Below are 21,785 nucleotides of genomic sequence, written 5' to 3'. Positions count from 1 at the left end.
TACTCTCCCCCTTTCTAGTCATGCCAGCCACAGAAGAATGCCATTCCTTGCACATCCCAGGCATGTTCCTACTTCACAGCTTTTTGTATTTGATGCTTCTTCTGTTTGGCATGCTCTTCCTCCAGAAATCTGCACGGCTCATTCCATACCTCCTTAAGGTCTTCGTTTTAATCAAATTTTATCTTCTTACATAGGTCTTCTACAACCAATATATTTATAAAATTGCATCACAACCCTCCAACCCCAGGACTCCATACCCCAATTCTTGTTTTATTTTTTCCCACTGTCCTCACTACTGACCCATATACAATTTTTGTTTTACTTATTTGTTGGCTTTACTGCTGGTCCCAATACAACACAGCCTATCTTTAGTGGAATATAAAGTTCATGCCGTAGAACTTTTTTGTCTTTTGTCTTTTGGATTCTTGATTTCTAGTATAGTGCCTGGCACAAAGTATTGGGGTTTGAACTCAGGGCCTCAGCTTGCTAGGGAGGCATGTTACCACTTGAACCATCCCTCCAGCCCTTTTTGCTTTATTATTCAGATAGGGTTTTGAGTTATTTTTGTCCTGGGCCAGCCTTGGATCATGATACTCCTACCTATAGCCTTCTACGTAGCTAAGATCATAGACATAAATCACCATGTCTGGCTTATTTGTTGAGATGGGGAGTTTAGCTAACTTTTTGCCCAAGCTGGCCTTGAACCACATCCTTCCAATCTCCCTCTTCTGAGTATCTGGAATTACAGGCGTGAGTCACCATGTTTGGCTAAATAAGAATGATTTTAGCTGGGTGTGGTGGTTCATGCCTGTAATCCTAGTTACTCAGGAGGCAGAGGTCAGGAGGATCATGGGTCAAAGCCAACCCTGGGCAATAGTTCTTGAGACCCTATCTTAAAAATACCCAACACTAAACAGGGCTGGTAGAGTGGCTCAAGTAGTAAAGCTCCTAGCAAGCATGAGGCCCTGAGTTCAAACCCCAGTATTGCCAAAAAAAAGAATGATTTTACTTTTTGGTTTTTTTTTTTTTTTTTTTTGGTGCTACTGGAGTTTAAACTGGGGGCCTTGCATGTGCTATGCAGGTGCTCTATTGCTTAAGCCATGCCCCTAGCAAAATGATTTTAAAAGACAGTACTCAAGGTTTTTGATTCCATTTGGGTTTAGAGAAGATGTGAATTTAGTATAAAGGTTCCTAAGTAGTGGAAGGGTCAGGATTAGCAGCTTAATATGAATTAGCCTATCATTAAGGACAAAATTACTTAAAAATTCTATGCAGTAAACTCCATAGTATATTCAGTTATGTTTTAGTATGAAAACATGTTTTTCTTTACTTTTGAGTAAAACTAATGCTTCAGAAAAATGTGTCATTATGTATTTTTTAGCTTCAAGAATCCTTAGCATGTGGGTCATAACTTAACTGGTGGTTCTTAAAATTAATTGGGTTGAAACTGGCATACAAGAATAAATAGAAATAAGAACAGAAAATATCATTGTACCAGGTATGGTGGCAATGTACCTGTAATCTCAGCACCTGGAAGGCTGAGGCATGAGAGTGGTGAATTCAAGGCTAGCCTTGGTTATATAATGAGATCCTGCTCAAAAGAGTGAAGAGAAGCTGGGTGTGGTGGCTCACACCTGTAATCCCAGCTACTTGAGAGGCGAAGATCAAGAGGATTACAGTTCAAGGCCAGTCTGGGCCAAAAGTTACAGAGACCCTCATCTCAATCAATAAACCCAGTGTGTATGCACCTGTGGTCCAGCTGTGAGGCAGGTCACAGGAGGAGCTCAGTATGAGGCTGACCCTGGGAAAAACACCAGACCCTACCTGAAAAAATGTGCTGGGGGTGTGGCACAATGCCCACCTTGCAAGCTCGAGGCCCTGAGTTCAAAACCCCAGTACTGTCAAAAAAACTCATTGGGGATCTCATGAACAGTAAGGAATGCTTCCTGTTTCAGTTTTATGTATGTGTTTTACATACTCACTATGTAAAATATATTTCTTACTGTAAACTGCAGTTTAAAAAGCATAAAACCCACAATATTCACACTCCGAATTAAAGGTAGAGAAGAAATGGGTTCAGTGAGCAAAGAATGTACATCACAGCTTCTCTAAGACTGCCCAAAGACCACAGATGGCACCAAGAAATGGATTTCCAAATGCTCTGTTCATCTGGTATGTCACGTGCAACATGTGACCACAACAATATTAACTTGCTCCTCAGCAACATCAACAGAAGAGCAAATAGAAATGCTTATTGTAAGGTACTTTGAAACATAAAAGCAGGCTATAAATGCTTAATAATAATAATGTTTTTAAAAGTTACTTTCAGTGGCTGCTGGGGAAAGAGCAGCCTGTCAGCTTCAGCCTGTACCTAACAATTAGTTTCTTTCTATAGTATAGGAAGCCTGCTGCAGTGGCTGCAGCCTTTTTATGGTGGCACAGCTGGAGATGAACAGGCTAAATTAATATCCTAACCTTGCTACAAAAGCACTATAGAAAGGTCTGAGATGACCTTAGTCTGAACTCTATAAATTAGGCTTCTTATCATACCTCTCACTACAGGTAACCAAAGGAGGCACCACTACAAGTCTAGCAGTAGGACAGCTCACCTTTGAGATGATCTCATCTACTCTTCCATGATGTCACTTGTGACCTTTCCAATCTCTGAGGAATATTTTTTTCTTTAATTTGTCCTCTCCATTTAGCTTTTGGAAAGATTATTTGTAAGCTGGTCCAAGTTAGGACCAGGCAATGACGCCAACCATCTCCAGTTCTCTGAGGAATGATGATTCAGATGTGTTTTTTAAGCACTGCACAATCTAGTCAAAAGATCCTAGGGGAATGGCTCTGAGTGACAGGCTTTTAATGGCACAGACTCCAACTGTGTGATGTATGTCATTTGAGACTCAAGCAAAAAGTGGCCCTTTCTGCTAGTGGCAGGAGTTAAATCGACCTGTAGCTCTGCATTCCTACTCAATGCCAAAAATACCTTCCATTTCAAACCCTACTGACCAATAAACTATCTGGAAACTCTCAGAAATATCCTGACAAAACAGAAAGGTCTAGCTAAAATGTGTGACAATATCTGAGTACAGTTGAAAATACAGCAGAAATAGTTAGGAAACCCTCCATGGAAAATGTCAATTCATTTTCCTTCTGATCTAATAGCATCTAAATCTAAATAGCATCTATAGTTCAATTCTAAGGCTAAGATTCAAACACAAGAACTCTCTATATTCTTTTTTAGACCACCCAATAGATAAGGGGATTACATGATAGTTGAGCAGCCTCAAACCGTACCAACCTACAGCGTACCATAAAAGCCATACTTACTTATTCTCAGGAGACATTAGGACATTATTCACTATTAAGAGTATGTGAGCCAGGCACCCGTGGCTCATGCCTGTAATCCTAGCTATTCAGGAGGTACAGATCAGGAGGATAGTGGTCCAAAGCCAGCCCAGGCAAATAGATCTTATGGCCCTATCTTGAAAACATCCAGCATAAAACAGGGCTGGCACCATGGCTCAAGTGGTAGAGTGCCTGCTTAGCAAGTATGAGGCCGAGTTCAAACATCAGTACTGCCATAAGAAAAAAAAAAAAAAAAAGAGTATGTGAACAGTATAACCCATTATAGGGAAAATATGAAGGTTCTTCCCCTCCTGACAGAAGCAGTGGTTCAATTCAATGTCTCTAGGCTTACATTCTTGTAGGCAGCAAAATGCACTTCAGCATTTTAAGTTTTTCGTTATGTAAATAGCTCTCTGAACCAGAAAGGAAAGCTTTGAACAGTTCTCCAGAAGATCTTTAAAATTTTAAATTCTCTAGTAACATAAATAATTACTGGGCTTTAAAAATACAACGAGCTCCTAAGAACTACTCTCTTTTAGTAGGCCTTGTTTTATGAGGAGGTAAACATAAAAGATAGTCAAGCTGGTAAATACTTCTGTAATATTCCTCCTGCTCTAATCTAACACCAACTTAATCTCATTCTCAAAATACACATATAATTTAGGCCATGAATTATGTACGTATAGTGTATGTAGGTTAAATTCCAGAACACCAAAGAGAAGATTGTAAAGTAGTATATATAGACGTTGACTTAAAAGATTCTTGAATTATAAACTATTAACTTTTTTTTCCTTTTTTTTTTTTGAGATGGGGGGTCTCACAGTCCAGGCTGGCCTGGAACTCACTATGTATCCCAGTCTGGCCTCAAACTCAAGATCCTTCTGCCTCAGCCTTCTGAGTGCTAGAATTACAAGCATGAATTAGCATGCCCAGCTAAACTGTCAAAATTCTGATTTGGGTAGAAGTAAATTAGAATAATGAGCTCCAGGGGCTGCTCACAGAAGTCTAGAGCACAGCTGGGTTAGAACTGCTAAAATCAAGTTTTGCGACTGTTACCGCACAACCCACCTGTAGCTGTCACTGAAGCCATCTGAACTCCAAGTCCCAATACAATCTCTGGTCTGTGGAAAGCCAGTGAGGTGACAACTCATTCCCTTCTTTCTTTCTTTCTTTTTTTTTTTTGCAGTAGTGGGACTTGAACTCAACACCTCACACTTGCTAGGCAGGTGCTGTACCACTTGAGTCACCCCACCAGACTGACAACTCATTCTCAAAGTAAATTTCATCTGAGGGAATCTCAACTTTTTTATTCCTAACTCTTAATCTATAATCATACTCATTTCTATTAAAGTAGACTTTTTTCTTTTTTTTTTTTTTTGCGGTACTGGAGTTTGAACTCAGGGCCTCATGCTTGCTAGGCAGGTGCTCTACCACTTGAGCCATTCCACCAGCCCTTATTTGTGTTGGGTATTTTTGAGATAGTGTCTTGCTTTCATTTTGCCCAGGCTGGCCTCAAACTTTGATCCTCCTGAGCTCTGCCTCCTGAGTAGCTAGGATTACGGGTGTGAGCCATCAGTACCTGGCATCAAAGTAGACTTTTTGACGGCAAGCAGAGAAAAACCTGAAATTGGGATGTGCTGGACCATTATGTTCTCTCTCTCTAAAGCAAAAGTTAGGCTGGTTTGAATATTATCTGAAGAAATTGTTTTCTTAAAGTAAATAATTGAGTGATAAGGGGCTGGGGCTGTAGCCCAGTAGTAGAGTGTCATGAGGGAGGGAGGGAGGGAAGGAGGAAAGGAGGGAGAAAGGAAGGAGGAGAGAAAGGGAGAGAGAAAGGGAGAAAAAACAAAAAAAAAAAAGAAAGAAAGAAAGAGAAAGAAAATTGACCAGTAAGACAAAATGACTATCCACTAACAAAAGGCCATCCTTTTTATTCTTCCTTTTAAAGTCTGCCTCCTTTTACATCTATAGCTTTCAGTCTATCAGGATTATGAAAAAGGCAGACGTCTCACATACAAAGGGCTCGCTCGGTTCTATCTCCTCTCGTGCATCAGGATGCTTTTGATTCTCTGGGGCTCCAAGTCTCTTAGGAGAGCATCCTTGGGCATCTTTGTTTGCTCGGAGCTTCAGCTTCCAAGTTTACAAGTATTAATCCAAGTAGTCTTATGCTCTTAAGACACAGTTTAATAGCTTCATGTTGGCAATTTGTTTTGTTTTAAAGAAGCACAAAAATAAAGGTTGGCAACCAAAAAAGTACTCAATTGTGATAAGAGTAAAATACTCATTTTTCTAGTCACTGTCAACCTTGGAAATAGGATCCATTAATGTGCTGTGATTCAATCTCTGTTAATATCAATGAAAAGAATATAGAAGGCAAAGCATTTCTCCCCCCTCTACCTGAGAGAAAATGAATTTGTGATTGTAGTCCTTAGATTAAATTTGGAACTGAGACCATTCCTACCCAAGAAAAGGATATTAAATCAGGGTCTGGGAACAGATTACAAGGCCACTGCAGGCTGGATGGGAGAACAGGCAGAGATTATTGTTAGGGATACTCTGCTAAGATGCAGAGTTGGTCTTGTGGGGTTTGGTTAAAACCCTGATGAATCTGGTGAAGACAACTTTTTGTAAATGTTCTAGAGAAATATAGTAGCACTCTGTTTGCCCTTTTAAGTAAAAAGGGTGGATCTTTCCACTACTGACATTAAAACAAAACAAAACAAAAAAACCTTGAATCTGATGCTTATAAACATCAAAAAAACAAAAAGGATCATTCAACAACAAATATGTATTAATCACATACTGTGTGTCTTGCACTGTTCTAGGCACTGAGAGATACTGTGGGGAAAAATACAGACAGAAACTGCTGCTCTTTTAGAGCTTGCTCTGCTGGAAAGGGGCAGGAGGTGAAAATGAAAAAGTAAATTAAATAGCATTTAAAATGTGGTAAGTGCTATAGGAAAAAGCAAGGGTAAGAGGGATGAGGTATATTGAGAAGGACTTATGAAAAAGGTACTATTTTAGCAAAGACCTAAAGGAGAAGTGAACCATGCAAATACAGAGAAGGAAGGCACATTCTAGACATGGAAAACAGTCAATTCAAAGGCCCACATGTACCTACTACCAGCCCCATAATGGAGTAAGGAGAGAAGGAACGGATGAAATCAATGAAATAAGGATAGAGAGGAAAGAATGACAGTAATTATAATAAGGTCTTATATATACCATTGTTAGGAATTTGGCTTCTCCACCTAGAAAAACAATGAATGCAAGTTCTTCCAGATTGTCGATGTTAGGGCTGGCAGAGTGGCTCAAGTGGTAGAGCACCTGACTAGCAAGCATGAGGCTCTGAGTTCCAGCCTCAGTGCTGAAAAAAAAAAAAAAAGCAAAAAAGAAAGGAAGAAAGAAAAGAAAAAACACTGTCGATGTGAGCCTGAGGAAAACACATCAGTGGTGTAGCAAGAGTTAAGCAATTTTCACAACTCTAATAGGATCATTCCTATGTCATATACAGAAGGGACAGAAAATGCAAGGAGCAAAGAGTGAGCAATGGAACCGAGAAGTTCTGTGCCTTTCCATTCTGAGTGCTTACCCTCCAATTTCTTCAATGGTTTCTGGAAATGAAGGCTGTTATCAAGCCAAGGCCTACCACTCATTCACACACCTTTCAAAAATGACTAGTTAATATTTTCCTTAGCTTCTAAACTATAACTGATCTCAACTATATTTGCCAGCAATCTACTTCTAAACTGGTTTCCTTCTTAAAATGAAATAAGAGCAATATCTATACTAATGCATTTCCCTGAACTTAGGCTTTGCTAAAGTGAAATAAAAAGAGAAATGAAGCCAGGTGTGGTGATACCTACCTGTAATCCTAGCTACATGGAAGACTGAGGTGGGAGAATTGTGAGTTTGAGGTCAGCCTGGGCAACAGGCCCAGGCAAGACCTTGTCTCATAAAAAACAAACTAAAACGATAAATAAATAAATTAAAGAGAAAATGAATTCAGACTCAGTATGTTTTCATAATAGGCCCACCTGACTGATTTACTGGCCCTGTGTGCCTTGATTCAGAAAGAAACTTGTTCTATAACATTTCAAAACTTAAGTCTATAAAATTTCAAAATGTAGAACTAGGATCTTCAAATAGAATCAAAAGGAAAACATATTTTAGTTCAAATAAATAACTCTCTGATAAGAGTTCTACAAAGACAGATGAACCATTTTAGGATATTAGACAACTGGAAGTTTCATGTAGTGCCAAAACTCCAATCACTGCCCAAATAAGAGTAAATTCTACTAGAAATGGATAGTTTTTAAATTTTTTGTGAGACTAGGGGTTTGAACTCAGGGCTTCACACTTGCACAGCAGATGTTCTACCACTTGAGCTATACCTCCAGTCCATTTTGCTCTGATTATTTTGGAGATGGGGTCTTCCAAACTATTTTCCCAGGCTGGCCTTAATTAAGCCTCGATCCTCCCAATCTCAGCCTCCCAAGTAGCTAGGATTACAGATGTGAGCCACTGGCAAATGGCTATGAAATGGATAGGTTTTGAACCAGAGAGTATTATAGGTCATCCCTGTCAACCATAATATTTTACATTCTTTTGATGTTTGTGCTGCTGAGGATGGAACCCAGGGTCTTGCACTTGCTAGATAAGTGCTCTACCACTGAGCTACCCTCTATGCCCTAAGAATTTACTGTATTCTTCTCCCTCCACCCCCATCCAGGTATTAAAGTTTTGAACTTAGGACCTCGTGCTTCCTAGGCAGGCACTCTATGACTTGAACCATATGCCAGCCCAGAATTACATTTTCATTCTCACATGGCTCAAAGATTTTCAAAAGGTTTGTTTTCTTTTTTCTTTCTTTCTTTTTTTTTCAGTTCTGGGGATTGAATCCAAGGCCTTGTTGTGAATGCTAGGCAAGTACTGTGCAACTTGGGGTATACCCCAAGCCCTCAAAAATTTTTATTTCAAAATGTACAGACATCATACTATGAAGCCTGCACAACCCTGATTTAAAAACAAAACAAAACTGAGTGAATTATGTCTTTACTCACAAAATATAATGCTATAGCAAAATATAAGAGAGTAAATACAAATGAAAGCAGGATATGGCTCTATAGATTCAGTTCAGCTCAGGAAGATCCTGGTGAGTTCTCTTTAATTCTAACCTATAATGCACCAGAAGGTTTTATGTAAAGATTATCAGCATAATGAGAACACAAACTAGAAACCCAAAACTGATTCCATTTGCTATCATCAACCCATTACTTATAATCATGATAAAAAGATGGTGGTAATTTTAATAAATGAAAGTCCACAAATCACTTTTATTTTTACTACTTTAGAACTACTTTGTAAAATTCTTATCATTTGCTTGGAATCCCAAGCTGGGATTCCTCCAGTAATCTGACCTCAAAGACATCAGGTGTCTCCTGCCATGAGGACAGATTTCTGATCCATCAAGCCACTTCTACTTATTAATATGAATTATTCCTTATTGCTTATGTGTGGTCATTCAAGCAGGGCAGCTGCTATTGATAGATAAAACCAGTAGCTGAATGCTTGTTTAAGACAAAACATACTGCTTAGTAGAATCTTGGTTTATCTTTTTCTTTCTTCCTTCCTTTCCCTTTTCTCTCTCTTTTTGTTGGCAGTTCTCTCTCTCTCTCTCTCTCTCTCTCTCCTTTCTTTTTGTTGGCAGTTCCCTCTCTCTCTCTCTCTCTCTCTCCTTTCTTTTTGTTGGCAGTTCTCTCTCTCTCTCATCAGACCCAGTATCTCACTCATGCTAGGCAAGCACTCAACCACTGAGCTACACCCTCAGCCCAAATCTTGGTTATCTTAACAGAAAGGAAGAAGTATTGATAAAGACAATCTAATTAAAAAGAAAAAAAGGAATGTATAGTACATAAGATGTCAAATGTCTCAGATGAAATTAAAGGATATGTTTGTATAATCCTGACATGAAAAATATACCAAATTAGAAGCAGCAGTCACAGAAAGTAATTTTCTATTTTATTTTCTTTGGTTAGCAAAGTGTTTCAATCTTTTATAATTAAGAATCCATTTACTTACATATTGCTTCTGGAATATTTTAGGGCTTACATGGATTATGTACAGTATTGGATCTATCTGTCTAACCTAGGAATCTCTGCATAGTTCCTGTGACAAGGACTCAGTGAATATACAAGCAGAATTGTGGTCCCATAAAAGCAGTAATAGAGTACAGTCCTCAACTGTGGATCTTGGAAGACCAAAGGAGGCTTTAACAATGAACTTGTCTGAATTGCACAACAGTCAAGAAAAGTAGGCAAATGCCAAGCTGGTTTGCTTCACTTGGTGCAAGCTGCTGAAAAGGTCTTCCGTTTGGAAGCATTTACCAGTTTTTCTGGTACAATAGCTACAGCTGTGGGTTTTCTGAGTGTGAATGGACATATGCAAGGCATGATATATCAGGGACAGGCACCATCTGCAACTGACTGTCTCACAGGCTGAGACTGCAATGTAGGAGTGACAAGGGACAGAATTTCCTCAGGGCTATACATTAGCAAAAAACCCTTTTGGCTGACAAAGATCTTAAAGGCATGAATCATAGGATTGGAAAATTGTGTCTTTTATAGCTAGTGTCTTCAGCACTTTCTGCCCCAATCATTCAAAAATTAAACGAACATGGATATATACTGCTTTATTTTAGAAGAGACATTCCAGGGAAAAAAAACAAGAGATGTTATGCCTATTTTTTTCCCCCTCATTAACATTCAGCCTCTTATTCAATTGTGTTTATGAGGTTAAAAGTAACAGAGATAAAAAGATAACAAAAACTTTATGTGGGAACAGGCCAATTCTTTATCTATAGATTCATCTCTAAGATTCCATTATAATTTAGTATACAGAGAGAAGGAAAGAATTTTTAAGAAAGTGCAGTCAGTCCTCCAGGCAAAGACAACAGATTGAATATCACAATTAAATTTCCTTTCTTTTTGAAAGAAATTCTGCAGCAATTAATCAAAATTTAAAGCCATAAATTCATAGGCAGGAAGGGAAAAACATACAATAGCTATAATACCTTAGTAGCTGGAAAATGAGTTATCAAAAACACCACAGAATTCTCAAGGGTTAGGACTGGTAGTATTTCTGGAATTGGATGGAAGGGAGAGGGCATTAAAGAGGACTGGAGCTGGAGATACAGCTTGCTTAGTAAATTCTAAGCCCTGGGTTCGATTGCCAGCATAGACTCCTTCAAAAAGAATAGGAAAAAAAAAAAAAAAAAAGGAAAGAAAAGAAGGAGGATTAAGATGTTATTAAAAATCCTAGCTGGGTATAGTGGCTGAAGTCTGTAATCCTAGTTAACATGGAAGTAGAGATGGGGATGATCTCAGTTTGAGGCCAGACCAGGCAAAAAGTTCTCAAGACCCTGTCCCAACCAATAAAAAGTTGGTGGTGCAGACCTGTCATTCTCATTCAACTATGAGAGAAGCATAAACAGGATTGCAGTCCAAGTGGCCTAAGCATAAAGTAAGACCCTATCTCAAAAATGACCAAAGCATAACGGGCTAGGGCATGACTCAAGTGGTAGAGTGCCCATCTAGTAAGCCCTAGGCCCTGAGTTCAAACCCCAGTACCACCAAAAACCAAACCAAAAAAACAAAAACAGTAACAAAAAATGAGTCCTGTATTTTTACCTCCATTCCATACTGGAAGGAACTACTTGAATCTCCCAGCCCTTGTATAAAACTGAAGATTAATTCTTTTAGCAAACATAGATGGCACTTAGAAGTGGATGCCAGACACAGCTGAGGGGTGGTGGATTAAGTGAACTTATGCATTCTGAATGCTAAGATTCTCTAGCTTTCTTTCCCAATTTAGCTCCCAGAATTCTGGCAGAAACTTTTATATTCCAGACAGGAAACACAAATATAATTTTTAAAAGATTCAAGCTAGCCCAAGTAGAAAGATATGAAAGAGCTGTAGCTGCTGTTAGTGATGGGCAACTGGAGCTGCTACCCTGGGCTTGAAGGTTTGAAGGCCATGCTCTGATCGTTTTCTGGTTTTCCCTAACCCATAGACCAAGGAGTCCACAGGTTAAGCAGCCACACCCAGCCAGAACACACAGAATTCCCTGGCCAAATAACCCTAATGTTACTTCAAGGGTCTAATAGATACCTTCTACCGGTCACTTTTCTGAGGGTAAGGATATTCCTCTAGGCCCAAGGATGGCCAAGATGTGGAGGAAGGATAAATGAATGAAGAAGACTGCTAAACAGGTTTCTCTGGTTGTACTCCTGAGTAAATACACGGGGGTAATTCAGCAATGAACCAAATGGACGCCCAGAACTAAAAACTACAATATCTGAAAGTCCAGATGGGCTTACCAAAAGGTTGTCTTTCTTTTCCACCCCTCTCCCCCCGCCACTAGGGATCAAACCCAGGACCTTGCACATACTAGGTAAGCTCTCTACCACTGAGCTTTATATACATATATAGCCCATTTGTTGTCTGCAGAAGAGTCAGTGTACTTGAAGACAGATCAATTACCAACCTGAAGAATGGAAAACCAAAAAACAACCCCCCAAAAAAGTCTCAGTGGCTGAGGGATGACATTAGGTGGTGTAACATAGGTGTGATTAGACTTCCAGAAGGAGAGGAGACATAATGGAGAAGGAAAAAAAAAATGACAAAACTTTTCTAAATATGGGGAAAACTATCAACTTATAGATCCCAGAAGCTCCGTGAGCCCCAAGACAGATAAATGTAAAAACAGTCAAACTGCTGAAAACCAAAGACAAAAGATGGGATAGGAGTCTATGGATAAGCATTGTGCAACAGAACTTCCTGCAGTGATGCAAACATTCTACTTCTGTACTGTCCAGTCCAGTAATCACTAGCCATGAGTGTATTTACATGTGACTAATGGAATGAAAGAAGTGAAATATTTGATTTAATTTTAATTAATTTTAATTTACAAAGCCACATGTAGCAAGTGGCTATCATGTTAAACAGTACAGCTAAAGAGGGCTGGGGATGTAGCTCAGTGGTACAGAGCTTACCTAGCATGCATGAAGCCCTGGATTTAATCTACAGCAGCAACAAAAAAGCCTCAAAACAACAACAAAACCGTATAGCTAAAGAGGCTTAAGAGTTATCAACCCATCATAATATGTGAACTTTACTAATTCAAACAGTAATAATAAAAAAGTTAAGATGTTAGAATAATTAGAGACTTGACTACTAATTGGATATTTGACGTTAAGGAATTCTTGGTATTTTTAAGATATTAGAGTAGTTTTTGTGTTTTTTTTAAAAGACTCCTATTCAGATGTACAGATGAAGTAATATAAATACCTAGAATTTACTTCAAAATAATAAGGAGTGAGATTTTGGAAAGGAGTGTAGATTGTACAAGCTTTCACTAAGAACAGTAAAGGAAGAAGAACCAGAAGGGCTTAAAGTGGGTGGAAAAGAATTTATAGATAAGAATTTCATATGAAAATGATTAAAATCAACAAGTCTGAAAACAGAATAAAGGGCACATTTTACAAAACAGGTGAAAGCCCCAAAACTTTATTTCCTTGTTCTCAGGAAGCCTCTGGAAGGTGTAATTCATCAAAATGGGGGAATAAACCAAGAAAAGAAAAATAAGACAGGAGACCCAATACAGGAGAGATGAAGGAAATGAATCCTCAGTATGGTGGTGAACGGAGATCTCAGAATGTCAGCTATGTTCCAGGTGCTCAAGGAAATGTGCCTACAATGGTGTACATTAAAAGAGTTCAGAAGGGACTTCAAGAAAGGGAAACTGACAGAGTAGTCTGAAGTGTCTAAACTGAATAGAAATGGTATTGAATTATATTTAAGAGCATAGACAAAGACAGATGGGTATTAACTCCAATTATTTGTGAAAAGTTTTTATGAGGGGAAACCCCCCCACAACTTACTATATGGCTCAGTTTTGAAGAATATTTATTATAATACTGATCACTGATGTAAGTAAATTACAAGAGTTGTATCAGGAAAATGAGAATATGGGAAGTATGCATGAAGATGATGGCAGTAAGTGGGAGAGATTTAGAGGAATTCCTAAAATCCAGAAGTCCCAATAAAAACATGTTATTTAGAGACAAAGAGGTGAATATAAAAAAAAATCAACTAAAAGGCAAAAGAGATTATCTCTGTAAAGGAGAAATTTGGCTTATGTTGGGGAGAGAAGCTGGGGGACTAGGTTTTTCTTTCTCTTTTTCTGGTGGGACTAGTGTTTAAACTCGGCTTCACGCCTGCAAAGCATGAAGCCACACCTCCAGTCCACTTTACTCTGGCTATTTTGGAGACAGGGTCTCTTGAACTATTTGCCCTGGGCCTCAAACCTTGATCTTCCTGATCTCAGCTTCCCAATACTAGCATTACAGGCATGAGCCACCAGCACCCAGTGAGTTTTTTTGTTTTTTTTTTTTTAATTATAGAACTAGTTGACTCTTGGCTGTATAACCCTGATTAATATTAACTTGCAAGAATGATGTTATCAATGTTATTGTAAGAGTCTACAGCCCAGTGAAAAAGGAAGTTGAGCAGTCGTGGGAATTCTGTGGTGTCTATGCGAAGACCCTGGGGATAAACACACAATGCATTAAAATTCCATTGTCTCTTTGTGGACACTTGACTTGAAGAAGCAGTCACTTGCTAGCTGTCAAGTTTGAAGTACATTGGGAAAATGTTTCTAAGCAACTAACACACATGAAATGAAAATCAAAGACACTGGAGTCATTTAAACTCATTTAGGCATTTGTTACAGTTTTTGTTTTATTTAAATAGAGGGAATAATTCTCTTTTTTAGGAATATAATTATACGATATAACTAAACTCAAGAGGTTTGCAGTGGGCACAAGCTTAACTTTATCCTGTATAGTATTTATAAGCTGGATTCACAAAGGCTGTTTGTGTGTGCGTATGTGTGTTTGTGGTGCTAGGGACAGAAACCAGAACTTCATGCATGTGAGGTAAGCTATATCCCTAGCCCCACACCAACACTGGTATAACATAAAAATTCTCCTAGGTTCAAACCTGTACCAGGTATTTAATTTCCATCTCTAAGGCATAATCTATATCATATTTTGAGAAGAAATGACATTTTTGTAATCTTTAAATAGTATTTTAGACTATAAGCCAATAGGTAGATTAATGAGAAGTTTTTTATTTTTTGCTGTATTAGGGATCATGCATGCTAGGCAAACACTAAACTACTGAGCTACATTCCCAGCCCTTAATGAAAAGTGTTTTTTTTTTTTTTACAGAAGGATTTCATTATAGTTTTGTAGCTGGGTTTGATTTGTTCTATATATTGATAAAAAATTAGTGAAAACCCACATGGCATTCAAAGTTTCATTTTCTTGACTCCCAAATATTTTTTCTTTCCTGGTTTTATGGACTAGGGTTGTAGAAAAATACTAATTTTCCCACATGAGCTCTTGAATCTAAAGATTATGCAAATACATTTAAATGCTAAAACCATCACTACCTAGCTTTATCTGAATCTACATGGTCTAATCTTGCTGGAATAAAGTTTTTATACTTCTTGCTCATGTGAGGATGAGGGCACTCACTCACCTTAAGCTAGCCTTTAGTTTCAACTTCCACCAGTAGACATTAAATAGAGCTGCTCATAAGTTTTTGCTTATCTTTCCCACTGGGAAATGCCAATTAATGAGAAAGCCGCAATTATGGCATTCCTGACAGAACAAAACCCATGGGGAAAACTTGAAAAATCAGTAGTTGACCACAGATGGAAAATTTTAAGTTTGCTATTTATTTCATCAGGTTTGTGAAAATTAAAACTTGGAAGTGCTAACTAATACCATTATCAATACTTTTGAGGAGAGGTTTGGACTTCTAAGATCCAGCCTCTCTTAGGAGGGTACCTATTCTGGCTTAGCTAAATAGAAAAGTGAACTAACATTTCTTTGTTTACTTTCTAAGAGCTGAGCATTGCCCTGGTTTCTGTGACCCAAATTCCCTTTCCTACTTCTGAAGGAAAGCATTCATGCATGCATGCTGACTGTCCTCAAATATTAGACTTGCCAGCCGGTGGTAGGTTAGACTTCAGGAAAAGAGAACAGATTCAGATTTGGGTTATTTACTTCAGGCTCCTGAGCCTGAAAAGCATCTTAATACATTACTTTCATCATAGTAACAGCCAATTCCATCTGCATAGTAACCTTGTTTTATTCTTCTAGTCTGAGCCAAGTCATACTGTGACTCACTTGTCTACTCTCTAAATTGTTACTCTCTTTGGTAAAAAAGAAGCAGTCAACTACTGTGGAAACAAAGTAGTGAACTGGCAAACAAGCCTGGTGCATTGATATTTAAACTACTGAAGAATGTTCAGTTTTAAATCCAAGTAAATTTACAATTCTTATCTCACATCAGCAGTCCAAGTATCTCTCACTGGTATTTCTAGGAGACTGAGTAATGGGATCCCACCTACCTTGACTGGAGAATGGAAGACTGATATATATTTTTTTTTAAATATGGAACACTTCACGAATTTGCGTGTCATCCTTGCGCAGGGGCCATGCTAATCTTCTCTGTATCGTTCCAATTTTAGTATATGTGCTGCCGAAGCGAGCACAAGACTGATACTTTTCTTTCACCATTTTAAACATTTTCATCATCGCATCCTAACTATTCTATCATCTCAATTTCTAGGTGAGGTGAGTACCAACCCTCCTCTTTGCTGTCTTCTTTTTTTCACAATACCTCTTTTCCTTTCTTTTTCTTAAATTGTGGGCTCACTTTCAGCAGATTTTCTACTCAGCTGGGAGTCCTAATGGCTCTAAACTTTAAAACAGTAGCTAAAGAGCTGTTCTCTATATGGTTTAGTCAAATACCCTAGTATTCATTAGTCCTGGACCAATTTTACCTTAATTTATTGATTTGGAGATTACTGTATCTATAGAACTAGTATAAATTCATGTATGGCATCAGTGGGCCTTGGATTTCCCACAAGAGGAAACTAAGAACTCAACTCAGGGTAAGATTATGAGATCTCCGTGCTGAGAGGAAGAAAAAAAAAAAAAAGAACTCAGCTCAGAGAGAAACCTTATTATTACTTTCCTGGGATATCAGAAACATTTTTCTAGTTCCGGATCTCAAATTGGCCTAAGGATGTCTCTCTTGTCCTTGTGAACATTAAAACCACAGTATCAGCTGGGCATGGTGGTACACACCTATGTGATCTCAGCTCCTCAGGAGGGTGAGGTAGGAAGATCATGAATTGGAGGCCAGCCTGGGCTACGCAGCAAAATCTCATCTTAAACTAATAAGAAAAAAAAAATTAAAAAAATTTAAACTCACAATCTCTAGGGCTTTTAGCTATGTTAATATCCTTCAGAGCTGCTATAGCTTTAGCTTAGGTGGTTACTACTCTGTCTTGATGTTAATTGAATCCCAGGTTTATATCTTTCACAGAGAAATTCAAGATACATGAAAACTGACTTAAACTGTAAACTAGTAACTAAGCATCCTCAAGAATTCAAAATTTCAAGATTAAGAAGCTGTGGTAATCTGATATAGCTGTTCTCAGGTCCTCTAAGACACTGCTAACTTGTAACAGGTATGTGCTATCAAGGGGCATTTAAATCTAAATTCAGCTATTATGGTCCAATGTTCAAAAATAAGCTTCAGATAAATTTCCTTGGAAATCTATTCCTATATAAATTACACTCAAATTCAGCTATGAAAGACCTTAAGGAAAAACATTTGTAAACAAGATGTTTCTAAATGTTCAATGAGTAAAAGAACAAATAATTCTCCGTATTAATGCACAGCTTTTGTTTCTCAGTGGAGTGGCTCAAGTGGTAGAGTGCCTACATAGCAAAAGTGAGGACCTGAGTTCAAACCCCAGTACCACTTAAAAAAAAAAAAAGAACAAAAGAAGCCAGGAGCCAGCGGCTAACGCTTATAATCCTAGTTATTCAGGAGGCAGAGATCAGGAGGATTGCAGTTGAAAGCCAGCCTGGATGAATAAATTGGTAAGACCCTATTTTGAAAATACCCATCACAAAAAAGGGCTGGTGGAATGGCTCAAGAGGTAAGAGTGCCTGCCTAGGAAGCATAAGGACCTGAGTTCAAATTCCAATGCTACCAAAAAAAAAAAAAAAAAAAAAAAAAGAACTAAAGAAATATGTATTTTCTTCACAAAGTTATTCCAAACTTTACAAATACAAGGAAAAGAGGAATAAGAAAGAAAGGTTTGTTCTCAAAGGGCTCATGTGTTAGGAGGGAGGTCTCAGTGTGCTGGAGTTGACATGGGGAATGGTCTAGTGGGAGGTGGTTGGGTCAATGGAGACACTGTCCTTAGAAGACAACAAGGAGGGTCCTGTGGGATCCTGCTTAGATCTCACAAGAGTTTTTATTGAAAATAAAGAAGCAACTGGGGATGTAGCTCAAGTGGTAAAGCATATGGCATTTGCTTAGCAAGCAAGAGACCCTGAGTTCAAACCACCACCAACCCCCACCCCGTGCCACCAAAAAAAAAAGCAAGATTGAGGTCCCCTCCTGCTTTCTGGCATCCTGTCTTGCCATTGTGATCTTTCCCTGCCACATGCGATTTGCCATGAACCATGTGAAAAAGTGAAGCGGGCCCTCACCAGAGTGAGCAAATGTTGGCATCATGCTCCTGAATCTCCAAAACTCTGAGCCAGATAAACTTTTCTTTATGCAGAATTCAACCTCAAGTAGTTTTTAAAGCAAGGGAAAATGCACCACTGCAGAAGGATTGTTTTACATATAAGTGAAGATCAATAAGCTATTGGCTAATACTACCCAAGTGAAGTAAAACTGACCTGCAGGTTATTCAGAGGTTCCATCTTCATGACTGGGCCCAAGGTGTTGAGAGGCAGAGAGACATCAATGCTCTGGTTTGGCATCAGTGGGGTATGGATGGCCAGAGGAGTACTGGGGATGACACCAAAACTAGGAGAGAAGATGAAGAAATCACAGGATTAATCAAGAGACTAGATTTAGCAACATCTTTAGGTTTCAACAGCTTTTTATCCCATTTGAAGGAAACAATTTTTTTGTGTATGGTGCTGGGAAAGGAAACAATTTTTAATACAATTAAGTGGAGGAACAGAAGGAAACATGGTGCACATTCCAACTTGTGCACCAGTCATGTCATAAGCGCTATTTTCTGTTAAATGGATTTGAGGAAAAAGAAAATATTCATAAGCACAGAATGGTTTTGCTAATGTTATGATTCTGAAAGTTTCTTCTGATTATCACATCACTAGAGAGACAGATTTGATGATCATCTCTTTTAATAAATTTTTTCTTAGATAATCCTTGGGAAAGAAGATTTAAGAATTCCCACTCTGTGCCAGGAGCCAGTGGCCCATGTCTATAATCCCAGTAGCTATTTGGAAAACTGAGATTGGGAGGATCACAGTTCCAGGCCAGTATGGGTAAAAAAGTTTGTGAGACCCCTATCTCAATGGAAAAAAAGCTAGATGTAGTGGCACATGCCTATCATTCCAGTGACAGCAGGATGTGAAAATAGGAAGATCACACTCCAGACCAGCCTAGGCAAAAAGTGAGACCCACCAACAAAATAACCAGACCAAGAAGGTCTGGAGGCATGGCTCAAGTGGTAGGGCACCTATCTAGCAAGGGTAGAGTTCAAACCCCAGTACCACACACACAGATACACACACACAAAATTCCACTCTATAAAGAAAAGTATAATAGATATTATTTCAACTAGCTTGATAAACTGTCTGATTTACTGATAACACTCATTTCTTTCTTTGTTGTTTAGTTACATAGGACACATCTCCGGGAAAGAGCTGGTCTAAGTAAAACAGAATTGACTGACTTATACTTTCCAAGTGACTAAAAGTTATATACCTCAATATGACCATTTCTTAAGCCTAAGGCAGGCAGGAAGTATCCACCAGTTTGACACCTCAAAGGACGACTGTTTAAAAAGACACAAATAGTAAAGTGATGAAAAATTCAACTTGAGTCTGAAGTTACATGAAAAACAAAAACAAAAGCATATGAAGGAGGGCAAACAGCCTGAGAAAAATAAAAATAATATTTCATAAAGAGGGATCAAAAAGGGAAAAGTATTCCTAGGAATATAACAAATAAATGATACAAATTTATACTGAAATTATGTTTAAAATAGGCCCAGGAAGGAAGATAAGACTATGCTATTTATAAGATAACTAAAGAGTTTAGATAGTGTCTCCTTTATTCTGCTGTGAGAATGGCTAAAGAAACACTTTTCCTTTCCTAGATAAACTATACCTTAGACGACAGAAATGTAGTAAGAAAATGATCCTGAGAATTCATATCATTCACTTATGGCTAAGAGCCAGTACATTAAAAAGAAACATAAAACTGACTGTAATGTATGGGGGCTTTTGACCCTGGTTCAGATGAAACAAACTGTACAAAACATGAGACAACTGTGACATTCTGCAGATTGACTGGATACTTGATGACATTAATGAATTTGACGGTATTTTTAAAGGTTAGCGAGAAAAACAGTATACATAAAAGGCACATGAAGAAGAGCCAGTAAATACAAAATTGGAAATTCCAGCGAAGAAAATCTAAACAATGGAGTACAACAAAAATTTAAGCATATAAACCTGAAAACTTTCCTGAAATAAAAGACTTCAATGTATGAATTGAAAGGGCACATCTTATTTCAGGATAAACGAAGACCAGTCATCAATGAGAGTATTCTAATAAAAAAAATTTGTACTTAATACTTTGGGTAGCCTGGCAAAATAATCAAATTCTTATTATCTGGGGGAAACATCAAGCCAACAAGTTATTTATCCATAGTAACATTCAAAGACAAAATACTTTAAAAGTTTAAGTCAAGAATTTTCAAGTAAAAAGGTTATAGTTTAACAATGTATAAAAATTCAATGAATATTATTCGCATGAACTCTTTCTGAGAAATCTACTAAGACTTGACATCTAAGAAACCTACATCTAAGAAATGACAGTGAAAACTTGAATAAAAGGATTGGTAGCAAGCACAAATCCAAGACAAAAAAATGTGGGAATAAGGTTGGAAGAATGAAATGTAGAAATGTTACAATTTACAAAAATGAGAGGAAAAGGGACAAGTAGGTAGAAAGTAGAATAAACTGTTAGCATCATCTGTCATAGATAGGGGTCAATGATAATAAATTAAGTAGTAGAATTTAAGCATACCTAAGAGTACAAAAGCAGTCCAAAGAAAAGCAGGGAGTAAGGTTTATTTTATAAGAGAGTAAAAAAATATAAACTTTTATAATTAACAGAATAGCTTTTATAAAAAGGCAAATAGCTGGGCATGATGGTTCACCCTATAATTCCAGCACCTGGGAGGCTGAGATAGGGGAATTGTGAATTTGAGGCCAGCTTAGGTTACATAGTGAATAATGAGACCTTGTCTCAAAAAACAAAACACAAACAAACAAAAACCCAAACAGGACAAAGGAGAAATGAATGCAGGCCATGCAGATTCTCCCAGCAGCCTAGGCCTATAATGGGACCTGATCTCCCAAAGTAGCTGGAAATATATCTGGTCTTAACAGAAGGATATACAGACCTTCTAGGTTCTTAAATAATTTCTCAAGTGCTAACCTGTCAAATCCAGGGTACAAAGGCTTTATAAATGATTAAAAATAAGTCAATTACTGATCCAAACTGTCACTGACAAATTTTAATAAATCTGTTTTAAGGGTCTAATATACAACTGATACTTCAGAAGTGTGTGTATACACACACACACACACACACACACACACACACACACACACATATATACATATATGTATGTATGTATGTGTATACATATATATGTACATAAAGAAATACAAGACATTAATATTTTACTGATGCACACTCTCTTCCTTGTTAAGGCAGAGAATTCATATATAATTACTTATTTAACATGTATACATCTTTCACATTTCTGATATCAAAGTATATTAATTTTTTCTGCCAAAATAGGACCTTCAGACAGTGCTTTGTCTGGTTCACTACTCTATCTACTCCACTAACTTAGAAATGTCTGGCACACAGATGATAAACAATTATTTGGTGAATGATAAAATAAATTCCAATTAAACTGGGTGCTGGTGGCTCATGACTGCAATCCCAGCTACTTGGGAGGCTGAGATTGGGAGGATCTCAGTTTGAGGCCAGCCTAGGCCCCCCCCGCCCCCACCTCCAAAATAAGCAGAGCAAAACGGAATGGAGGTGTGGCTAAAGCAGTGAGTTCAAACCCCAGTCTTACAAAAAAAAAGAAAAAAGAAAAAGAAAAGGAAAAAAAAAAGCCCCCAATAAAGGTTTGTTGTAATTATTTCATTAGAAACACTCCAGTCCCAGGATTCTTTAAGAACACAGTAAGTTCTAGTTTCTTTGGTTCATAT

General features: G+C 37.9%; 1 protein-coding gene and 2 non-coding genes across 7 annotated transcripts in view; 1 reads left to right on the top strand and 2 right to left on the bottom strand.

Annotated features, from left to right (window-relative positions):
• Ap2b1 (adaptor related protein complex 2 subunit beta 1) overlaps positions 1–21,785 on the bottom strand; it is a 119,976-nt gene that overhangs the window by 21,031 nt on the left and 77,160 nt on the right. For all 5 annotated transcript variants that reach the window (XM_074046260.1, XM_020174824.2, XM_020174822.2 and 2 more), the window contains one exon: positions 18,192–18,321. In XM_074046260.1, coding sequence (XP_073902361.1) covers positions 18,192–18,321 — 130 coding nt within the window. The remainder of the gene's footprint in view (positions 1–18,191; positions 18,322–21,785) is intronic.
• On the top strand, positions 5,917–6,058 carry LOC141414465 (small Cajal body-specific RNA 24). The gene has a single exon (XR_012439493.1).
• On the bottom strand, positions 15,870–15,976 carry LOC141414248 (U6 spliceosomal RNA). The gene has a single exon (XR_012439310.1). It is a non-coding gene; the product is annotated as a U6 spliceosomal RNA (small nuclear RNA).

Source organism: Castor canadensis, chromosome 11 (assembly GCF_047511655.1).
Source record: "Castor canadensis chromosome 11, mCasCan1.hap1v2, whole genome shotgun sequence".
Taxonomy (NCBI): Eukaryota; Metazoa; Chordata; class Mammalia; order Rodentia; family Castoridae; genus Castor; species Castor canadensis.
This window is presented reverse-complemented; position numbering and strand designations above follow the sequence as displayed.